The 11,549-nt window shown below is 45.6% G+C and overlaps 1 protein-coding gene across 1 annotated transcript in view; it reads right to left on the reverse strand.

Moving 5' to 3' along the window:
* Positions 1 to 10,356, reverse strand: part of LOC144372553 (uncharacterized) — a 121,354-nt gene extending 110,998 nt beyond the window's left edge. Inside the window, exons 1-2 of the mRNA XM_078035882.1 lie at positions 10,249 to 10,356; positions 9,255 to 9,692 (exon numbers count right to left, since the gene is read on the reverse strand). Of these exons, the coding sequence (XP_077892008.1) occupies positions 9,255 to 9,692; positions 10,249 to 10,356 (546 nt within the window). The remainder of the gene's footprint in view (positions 1 to 9,254; positions 9,693 to 10,248) is intronic.
* Between the last annotated feature and the right edge of the window lie 1,193 nt (positions 10,357 to 11,549).

The following is an 11,549-nucleotide window of genomic DNA, read 5'->3' on the forward strand; positions in this document are numbered from 1 at the left end:
CTATCAACAACTAAAAAAATATTTTAAAAAAATATATATAATCCAAAGGCATACCCTACCTGTCTTTGGTTACCACTCAGTTAATCCCCATCAGGGGATTAATCCTCTCACTGTGTTAAGGCACTCAGAACCCAATCATTTCACTTCTGAATATTCTTGCCTTGTCTCACACATGAGCTTTTGGGGGACATCTAATATCCAAACTATAACAGGTATCAGGCAAGAAGAGAGAAGAAAGGGTGTAAGAAGGGTACAATAATACTGAAGTTTTACTAAAGTGGTGAAAAGCCCTTCAACGGTCTGACTGGTTGAAGCACAGAAGCAACGTGACATGTCTGGTTTATTACATCCTTCCTGAACCACAAATTACCTTTGACCTTTTGCAAAGGATTATGCAGTGTCTACAAGGTAGACCTAAGGATATCCCAATAACATCCTTTTCTTTATATGTGGTTTTTTTTTTTTTTTGGTAGTTGTAGATGGACAGCATGCCTTTATTTGTTTATTCTCATGTGGTGCTGAGGATCGAACCCAGTGCCTCACACATGCAAGGCAAACACTCTACCACCGAGCTACGACCCCACCAACCCTCTGTGCTGTTGTTTGTTATAATTTAGCGATAACCAAAAATAGGATACCTTGACTTGTGAACATCAAGAATATAATAGTACGAAAGAGGAAACAAACATGATTCTAGAAAAAGACAGGAAATGCCCAGTGGCAGTGTTCCTGTGTTGAAAACCCATTTCTGGGTTCACCTTTATTCACGGTGGTGCTCAAACACGATCATAACTCACCATGAAGACAACATGCACTGTCTACCGTGTGTTATTAGGCACTGGTCATACATTTTGACTTACCAGCCCACTTTCCTTTCCTAAGACCGTCTGATGCCCCATATAATATGCTCCTCCAAAAGCTTAAGGTTGAGACTTAGGGAAGAAGAGGTAACAATTCCAAAACTACTAAAATTTAGATGTATTCAGCACTAATACTAAGGTCAGCTATAAATTTGCACACCATTACTTTGGTGTTCTATAAAGAACTGTGGCCATTTTGGTCAATGAGGGGATAAGAGTGCCTGTCTTAAAACAAAAATTATGGAGTGCATTAGATTATATTTTTTCAAGCAACGGAACAGAATAATGTGATAAAAGTTTTCCACAAAGATTTCTTTTTTTTTTAAATATTTATTTATTAGTTATTGGCGGACACAACATCTTTGTTTGTATGTGGTGCCGGAGGATCGAACCCAGGCCGCACGCATGCCAGGCAAGCGCGCTACCGCTTGAGCCACATCCCCAGCCCTCCACAAAGATTTCTAAGATGGAAGTTACAGCAGTAGGCATGCCTCGGGCCATGGGTCCCCAGTAACAGCGGCCACTTGCTTTGCTAATTCAGCAAGGAGTGTGAGAATATAAAGCAACCTCTCTGGCTAGAGTTGGACACCAGTGGAGGTAGGGACGGGAGGAATTCCATTCAAACTACCAGATGTTCCTGTCCCACTGTCACTTGGCCAAATGTCAGAAACACAATTGGAATCAATCGCTCTTCTGAGTCACCTGATGGTCTCTCCAACTTCCAGAAGCATGCTTTTAAACAGCCCTAATTCCTGGTGGCCCTCCTACATCACCAGTCCAGACTCCATTCCCCTCCCCATCAGGACACTCCCTGGACGAACCAACTTGGCCTTGGCTAATACCTTTCAATGGTATAAACCATCATACCATGAAACAGGGTGTATGGCCCTTTTGGCTGACAAGAATTGAGGTCTCCACTAAATAGCTCCTATTTCTATTAAACACTCCGTTTAGATGTTACAGATAAACAAAGGCAAAATCCTTGCCCCTGAGCAACTAACACCAATGTGTACCATACCGTGGTGAATTTGGTTGGCCAACAGCCTCAGTGAGAAGGTAACTAAAATGAAAACAAAGACCAAACTGTCACCAGATTTTGGTGGTCACAGGCGAGCATGGCTCTTGTAGCTTTAACATCCTCCCATTTCTTCCCCAAAGTGTGTCCAAATGATGTTCCACCAACTTCCTGTGACATTCTTCCTATTCACATGCAACTCTCAAACCATTCCTCTCTGCTCTTCTTGCTAAAAATGTCTCATCTGTGTTATTTCTCTTCTCACGCTTTACCATCTGTTAAATAAATATAGCCAGGATGCCACATCAGAAATCCCCTGTGAGCCCCACTATAATACTTTCACCTACTCAATCAACAATTAACCACTGAATGCCTATTTCCTTCCAGGTTTTGGGTTGATGTCTGACATTAGCTGTATGGAAACTGAACCTCTCTTGGTCTTAGGTTCCTTAAAGTAAATAATAACACTGCCTAACCCTCCTACCATCACAAACCTGTCCTGCAGATTAAATGACACAACTTAAGCTGTGTTATAAATCAAGATAAGACACAGATCTGTCACCCTACCTCTACCAACACCACACACATAACTGTAGCGCATACTTTTTCAAAACACACATAACTGACCTCACTGGATTCTCACAAACTGTGAGTTAGACCAAATGGACAAAGAACACTGTTCTTATTGTGCTCCAGATGAAAAACCAAGGTGCCAAGAACATAAGTGACTTCCTCAAGAAGCTAAGACTAGAATCTAAGCCTCTGACCCACAATACAACGCTATTCTTCCTACACCTTGATTTTTATTTTAAATACATTTTCATTGGTACATAAAACCATAAAAACTGAACAAATCTACGGTGTACCATTTGATGTTCTGATATAAAACTGTGCAATGTTTAAATGAGGGTAAATTGGGGCTGGGGATGTGGCTCAAGCGGTAGCGCGCTCGCCTGGCATGCGTGCGGCCCGGGTTCGATCCTCAGCACCACATACCAACAAAGATGTTGTGTCCGCCGAGAACTAAAAATTAAATATTAAAAAAATTCTCTCTCTCTCTCTCTCCTCTCTCACTCTCTCTTAAAAAAATGAGGGTAAATTTATCTCTCATTTTTTCATTTCTTTATCGTGAAAACATCTAAAATCCTTTCATCTAATTTTTTGAAATATATAGTACATTATTATTACCTAAGGTCAACCTACTGTGAAAATCAAAACTTCCTGCTCCCAGCTAATGGTAACTGAATACCCACTGGTTAAGATTTCCTTACCCTTCTCTCCCCCACCTTTACTCCCCGCCCCGCCTTTGTTGGTACTGGGGATTGAACCCAGGGCACTTAAACCACTGAGCCACATTCTCAGTCCTTTTTAGTTTTTTATTTTGAGGCAGGGTCTCACTAAGTTGCTGAGGCTGGCATAGAACTTGCAATCCTGCTTCAGCTTCCCAAATCTCTGGGATTACAAGTGTGCGCCAATGCATCCAGCTCTACTTTTACTGTTTTTAAGTAAAAATCAGCATGATTAGTTTAAATCATGAATAGTTTTTGGAAACAAGTGCGATTTTTTCAAGTTATCTAAGAAAACCTTCCCTTCCAGACCTGTGCTATTCCCTGTACCTTGAGATGTATATCAAGCAATAATGTAAAGGCTTCTACAGCGGGCACAGGGGAACAAGCTCTTCTCTGGAACATGATAACCCTGCCATATTTTTTTTTCTTTTAATTACAGGCAGGCAGGGGGCCACAGCAATAGTAACCAAAGCAGGAAAGAAAAATAGCTGATGGAGAGATGAAGATGAATGACCACACCACTGGGCCACAAATGTCAGAGCCCTCAGGATCCCTGGGGCTGCAACAAAGGCAGAATCAAGTCAAAGCCCAAAGAACTCAGGCTCCGAGGACAGGCTCTGTGTAAAGAAGAAGGGTGATGCCTGCTTAGTCGCACTCAAGAAAACCTGTTGTTACGCTCCAACAGGGGATAACAGTTCAAAGCTGCACCTGGGTACTTGGAATTCCACAACTTTAAATCATGTGACACCTTCTAAAGAGAAGCCAGCCCTTATTCACACTACTCTTTGGGCACACCACCAAAGAGTGTCCACAGACAGATCTGTGATTGTTTCAGCTTTCCTCATCAGGGCATGTTCTGAGCATGAATAATCAACCCATGTGGCCATAATTTGAAGCACCAGGGACAATGCCCCAAGGACTTACCCAACTTCTGCTTACACCCAACTCCTTATGTCTACACATAACCATTCCCAAAATTCACCAGGCTAAATGTTTAAAATATGAATAATATACCTACGGGTTCTGTTATTTCCAGAGAACTAAAAAAATATATATGTGTGTATGCTTAAAATCCCTAATCAAGCTTCTTTCGGTGCTTGCCAACCTCCTGCATAAGCCCCCAAACAAGAGCCAAATCTGTTGGCAATGGACCTCACGTCATCCTAGAAAATGGAAGAAGCTGGTAACTCGGTACAGGTATGTCCCCTCCCCATAAAGCCTCTGCAGATGGACAGGCTAGGGGAACACCAATCTCTGACACTCCAACAGGGGGCCCCTTAGATATCAGGAACAGGTAACCTCAGGCCCTGGGGTGTCAACTTAGCTCTGGCCACTCATCACCTCAACAGAGAGCCAGACCTCAGTGGGCTTGGGCTGAATAAAGGGACACCATTCTAGACGTTAAATGAACGCTTAACTCAATTGCTTGAGGTTCTCTGAGGCTATATAGTGGCCCCAGGCTCATTTTCACCCAGTCCTTGGGTGTCCTCAGCCCTGTGGAAAGGCAGGGATGTGATATTTAGTCATCAACGACGCTAGCAACAGGAGCTGGCAGGCAGTGCCACCATGCAATGACTGAGATCCTCGGTTACTTCCATGCAGTTTGCTACTAATTTGCTACACAGACTATGAGAGCTGACCATGTGCCAGGCAAGGGCCATCTATACGGCTTAAAGTTGCAAAACCAAACTTACAGCACATTTCATAACCCTGAAGCAAGGCTGCCTGATGCTGGCATAACTTTTTACTACTGGCTTTAGTTCATCCATCTCCCTGAGGTATCCCTGGAAAATCCCTGAACTGCAGGCCCACAATGACACGGCAATGTCTAATGCTAACAATACAACTCCAAGTCTAGACTTCTGGAGCAGACTACTACTCCCCATCATTGTGGCACATTATTGTCAGCCTAGATTAAAAAGGAACTATGCTTTGCTCTCAATATTTAGGTTACTAGAAATCTACCTTTTCATTTTTAAGACCTCAGTCTTATAGAGTATTGCATATGAAATAAACAATTCTTTGGCATTTGTAGCTTACTCTGGATATGCTCATTCTTACATTTATTCTGCTTAGATACTTTAAATTTCCTATTCACAAGTGCTGAGGGGGCCACATATTCTAAGGGACCTATTATGCTCAAGAATAAGAGTGATAGCTGAATGCAGTGGCTCACACCTGTAATCCCAACCAATCCAGAGGCTGAGGCAGGAGGACCTCAAATTCAAAGTCAGCCTGGGCAATTCAGTGAGGCCCTCAGCAATTTAGTGAGATCCTGTCTCAAAATAAAAATAAAAAACGACTGGAGATGTAACTTGGTGGTAAACTGCCCCCCGAGTCAATCCTCAGGATACCCCTCAACAGCAAAAAAAAAAAAAAGAAAGAAAAGAAATCAATTTGCACCATGGTTCAAGTTGGAAAAGCTCCCCTAATACCCCAGGTCTAATCTTCAAATCTCATCTCCCAGCCTATTAAAGCCCAGATAAACTTTTTTAACTCATGACATGCTATATTAGGTCAACTTTAACCTATCAACAAAGACAGTTAATTCTCATTATTCACTGTAATTATATTCCATAAAGTCACCATAAGCACTGAATTAGGTTCTTTTGAGTCTCTGCTCAGACTTTTTGTTGTACTGGGGATTGAACCCAGGGATACTCTACTACTGAACTACAGCCCCAGCCCTTTTCTATTTTGGGGCCCTGTGTAGGGCCTCAACAAACTGCCCAGGCTGGCCTCAAGCTTGTAATCCTCCTGTCTCAAGCCTCCTTGTAATCTCAAGGATTACAGTCTACACCACCATACCCAGTTTATCTCCTTTTTCTTTGTATTTCTGTTCAGAGATTCTTTACTAAATATCTATTGTTGATTCCATAATGCTAAACCCAGAGACAACAGCCTTGTAACTATCTAATGCTGAACCCCACAGGAATTTTCTATCAAGACTATTGAACCCCTCTTGGCTCTAGACAGCACTTCAGCACCACATTTAAAGGCAATTTTTAACAAAATCCCAAGCATAAAGCATAAAAATGCCAAAAAATAAGGTGGTGCTAAAGAGTCCCCCAAAGCACACTTGTTTATATGTATGTAATTTGAGAGCTGAAGAAGAAGGCAAAATATTGCTTTTTTCCACCTCAGCTGGGAACACGTGCACTCAAATTTTTTCCTCACCATGTACTTGCTCCCCAATGTCTAACAAAGCACTGCAATTACTGCTTTCGGGGTTTCAAACACATTTTTGCAAGTAGGCAAATTCATAAATATGAATCAGCTGTATCTGATTATCAGGCCTGAGGCAGGAGACACAGAAAGTACATTCTATACTGTATCCCAGATACAATGATTTTTTTTTCCTGGTTTCAACATCTCCTGTTCTCTTTCCTCTTCTACCTTGGCAGTTTGTACCATCAAGATTTGGCAACTTAGTTCCTAGATTTTTGTTTTGCAGTACTAGGGATCGAACCCAAATCCCTAGCTTCACAAATGCTAGGCAAAGACTGAATTACATTCCCATCCCTATTATATTTTGAGACAGGGTCTTGGCTGAATGGCCCAGGCAGGCCTCAAATTTTTAACTCTCCTGCCTCAGCCTCCTGAATTGCTGGAATTTCAAGCATGCACCACTGTGCCCAACTGTTTTTTAATGTGAATGGATCCTATTGGTAAGAGGCTGATTTAGCAATATTTGCTTTAATTTGCTTTACTCTTCTATTAAGCCCACACACCAAGACTTCATTAACTTTAGGATATATCTTAACAAATGTTCCACACACACAATTTCCTCCGCCACCAGTTTCTCATACCTGCAACAGCTTTTCTCACTCAGACATTAAACAGACTGGATAATATACTTAGTCATAATTTACTAAGTTTTTTCTATGCTTCACTCATCTTGCAACTGTTCATATTATACTGTCACATTCAAAGTTGCAAGATGATTTTTATTTATTATTGTTACTACTCTAAATATTAAGTGAATTAAAAGTTGCATAGCAAGGCTATCCAGAAGAGACACACAGAAGAGACACAAAAGTAACATCTTCGTCTGGATCTGTCTAGCCATCACCAGAGGTAGGATGTAACAACATATAACAATATGAACTCCAATAAGGAGTTAAAAGGAAGTTGACATTACAGAACATTTAAAAGTGAAGATTTTAGCTTCCTAATTACAGCTGCGCAGACTGTTAAAATCTTAAAGTCATAGCTCTACGTCAGTCAAGGGAAGTGGCAACAACTGTGTTTATGAAGTTTTTTCCAATCTTCAAAGGCTTTTATAAATAACCTAACACAAAATACTTTCAAAGCACATTATTCCTTGTAATTCCTGAAACTGTGTGATGTTCTGGAACAGACAGTATCACCCTCTTACAGAGGTAAACCAAATGCAAAGGTTAAGTATGAATAACTTTTTCTGGTCCAAAAACCTTCCTGACATAGCTAGGGGACTTGAACTCAAGTCTCTGGAGTAAGAAGCCAGAGCTGTTTTTACTACAACATTCACAGTTTTTGAATGCAGACCATGGTTATTTATAGCAGAATTGTCTTAATTGTATTGTGTTTTGATCAACAACAACAACAAAAAAAATCAGTTTGCATTCCCTTCCAAATGGAAAAGCAAAGGCAGGCTGCCCAGAAGTGTGAAAACACAGTGGCATGGCAGGGGAAATCGGCCTGGGATTAAAATTTTGCCAAAGTGAAACAACAAATTAAAGGGTTTACATCATTTCCATGGGGCGGGGGACTTTTCAGCCAGATGCAACAGGAACTACACAAGACCAAAAGAAAAAAAAGAAAGACAGACAAGACAAGACCTTAGAAAACTGTCTTGGGTATAAGAAACTTTTGAGGAAAGTATTTTTAAATAAATTCAGAACATGGAGATTTCGAGATAATAAGTAACTTCTCCCATGACCACTCCATGGGGGCTGGGGATGTGGCTCTGTGGTAGTGTTGCCTAGCATGCATGAAGCCTTGGGTTTGATCCCCAAGATCATTAAAAAAAAAAAAAAAAAAAGAAGAAGAAGAAAAAAAAAGAAATCACTCCATTGGGTTCCCACTTAACGCTGCCCCCCCCAAAGAGACCTCTTTCAAACTTCCTACTCTACCCTTCTGGCAGTCATGCCAGTCTCCTCCTTAGCTACAGTGGGAAACAATGAGCTTCAAGGCCGTGGGCTTTAAAACACTAGGGCAAAGAATCAAAGTTTTGGTACGCAAAACTGACCTTCAAATCTTAACACGCAAACTGCCGTTTATCGTGTTTTGTCTTTGTTCCAAGTGAGTCTCCTTCTTAGTCAAGGTAGCCTTGGGTTTAGGAAAAAGATTCTAAAACCCTACAAAGTGGGTTACTACCTTTTAAATAGAGGGGCAAGCAGCGCAGATAAAACTGCAAGAGCCGCCTCCACTTCCCCCCACACCCCCGCACCAGGCTGCTGGTTCCTATTAACCACAGAGAAGGAAATACAACTAGCAACATACAGCACAGATGATCAAAGTGAAACCGATTTTTTTAATCATCTAGCTTAAACAGATGACTACATGCCAGTAAAGCGCATAAAGACTAACGTAACAGCCCCAGCAAGTACTGTCATCCTAATATGAGACAAGTAAATGTCTTAGTGTGATTAATCAAAGGAGACTACCGAAAACAAAAAAAGAAAAAGAACTTTGCTTTTCGGCGAGGCCTGCACACAGTGCAGGAACAGTGTGCAGTTTTGTTTGGGGCAAGAGGCGGGAAGTGTAGTAAGAGGAAAGAGCCTGGTCCCTGCTACCCATCTTCTGCCCCTTCCCTCAGTCCCGCGCCGCAGCCCTGGCTCGAGGCGGGCCGGGACCAAGCGGATGCAGGGTGCGGGGCCTCTACATCGGCCCGGTGCCTAGGACTTCCTCCACGAGCTGAATCTCCCGCTCCCGAAGCACAGTCGCTTCCCTTCCCAACGTTAGCCTCGTTTGCTGTCCTGTGAGGACAAGCCGCCTCCTCCCCTCAAGGAAGGCATCCCCGTCCCGCTTCAGGTCAACCCACTCCTAAGGTCCCCTGCAGGCCAGCCCTCACCCAGCTCGGGGCCCGCCCGGTTCTTGCTCACTCACCACCGGGCGGCTCCACGCTCGCCCGCCTCGGCCGGCCGGGCCCCTCAGGGGGCGGCTAGGGACAGAGGCGGGGCCGCCAGGCGCGCGGGGAGCACTCCGGGGGCGCGCGGACGCACAGGCGCGCTCGCGCCCGCGCTCCCGCACCGGCTGCCATTTAAGCACACGCAGACGCGGGCCGCGCGCGCCAGGCCGGCTCCGCGGCGGACCAGAGCGTGAGGAATCCCTGGAATGAGGCGCCGCCCGCCTTCTCCCGAGTTCCGCTGGGCCGCCCAGGCCACGCCCAGGCCACGCCTCCACCACGAGCAGGTGGGGGCCGAGCCCAGGTGAGCCCGTGGGGAGGCGGGGCCGGGGCCCCGAGCTGCCCGTGAAGCTCGTTCCCCTCCCCCGCAGGCCGCGCGCGGAGCGCCAGCTCGCACCTACCCAGCTACTGCAGGCGCGCTAGGGTGGAGAATATTAGCTGGGCCCCTCCGAGTAGGCGCTTGCAAATAAGGGCACGTGGGCACAGCCCACACAGTGTGCTCCCCGTGGGAACACACACCTTCAGTGCACAAACACAAACGAACATTTGGTGCTCGCCCAGGTTCCTGCTGCTCAGGGCCAGGCACGTTCGCACACGCTCCCCATAGGTTCCTGCACCCCGCGGACACAGCACCGCAGTCCTGTCGTACTCCGTGGCCTCTAGACTTGCTGCCCCTTACCCGACACTCAGCCCGCCCAGTTGAGCGCAATTGAATCAAATCTGCGGCACCCACGCTGCCTTTCGCTCCGACCCGCCGTCGTTCCCAGCCTCACACTCTGCAACCCAAGGGCATAGCAACCCTGCAGCGCCTGGATCGGCGTCCACACCCGAGCCACACCGGCGCGCACAGCTGCCTCCCGCCTCCCGAGCTCCACGCTCCACGGGGCGCCACCCTGGGCTACTCTTGGCCTCTGCCCCTCGTTAGTCACCCACACCCAAGCCACACGGCCGGGACAGGCAGACGGCTCCACGTACCTGAAGGTACAGGTCGCACTTGCTTTGGAAGTCTGCGCTCAGGTGCCACCTGGAATCAGAAGAGCCGCTGCAGTTCAGGGCGCTCGGACGCGGTGGGTTTCCTCCCATTACAGCATTTTACACTCCGCCACTCCACAGCGCGCACACACCCGGGCGCGCGCTCACACACACACACACACACACACACACACACACACACACGCTCACTCACTCTCAACCCAGGCGCTCAGAGGCGTCTCTAGTAAATCAAAACAGTGTGGAAGGGAGGGAGCCGAGTGGCGAAGGAGGGAGGTCAGAGTAGAAAGCGTCCCCTCCGCAGCTCGCACACCAGTGTTTGCTGTGTTTGGCAAACTCCTGGAGTCCACGACCCGGCCTGCTCTGAAATGGGCCCGGGGAGGGGCGGGGAGGAGGAGGTGAACGTTTCTAATTGGCGCAGGTTCTTATTACAGCGGCAGCGTCGACATGTGACCACGAAAAGAAAAGGCCTGTCTTTAATTTTTTCCTGTCATTCTCTGGAGATTTGCTGGGGACGGGACTGGGAGGGGAGGCCTGACATTCCCCCATCCCAGGCCGCCCTTGCCCCCCATTGTTTTTCTCATACTGCCACAATTAAGAAAACATTTGCTTAACATATTCAGCCGCTAACTTCATAAAATAAATAGTGACTGGACTTCCTCTAATTTGCTTTACGCGGCTTCACGTTGCTAACCTCCCGGGCCGTTCTCAAATCTCCGTGTTTAGGAGGAGCCCTTATCATAAGGGCTTTCCCAGGAGAGGGCTTTGGTGAGAGGGAATGAGAACAATTAAAACAAATACATTAGGGCTGGGAAGAAAAAAAAAATGTTTTGCAGTTTTCAAACTGTTTTCCCATCTGCTACCTCATCTGATCGTGTCAACCCAGAGCACGTTACCTCATTGGATCCCAAAGCTGCTGTGTATGTAGGACAGGTACGAATAGCTCCGTACTACAGTGAGAGGAGAGGGTTTAACTAAAACAGGTTGCCCTGATCTTGTGGCCCTGGTTAAAGGCATTTTCCTCCAATCCATCCACCTAGCTGATTTGAGCCCTGGAGAGGTGACAGCCTAAGTGACATGCACAGCCACCCCTGGATTTCCTGGTTCCTCTCAAAATTCACAAATTGAAGGTGCCCTGTCCTCCCAATATTTTTGCTTAGACTTTCTTTAAGTTCATCAATAGTATCCTAATAGGAAAAGAAATTCTGAGAAAGATCACAAATCGGAGATGTTCATCCTGCCAGATTCAGACAGAGAATAAGGAAAGAATGAGAACTGCTGAGACA

This window comes from Ictidomys tridecemlineatus, unplaced genomic scaffold (genome assembly GCF_052094955.1).
Source record: "Ictidomys tridecemlineatus isolate mIctTri1 unplaced genomic scaffold, mIctTri1.hap1 Scaffold_130, whole genome shotgun sequence".
NCBI classification, from domain to species: Eukaryota; Metazoa; Chordata; class Mammalia; order Rodentia; family Sciuridae; genus Ictidomys; species Ictidomys tridecemlineatus.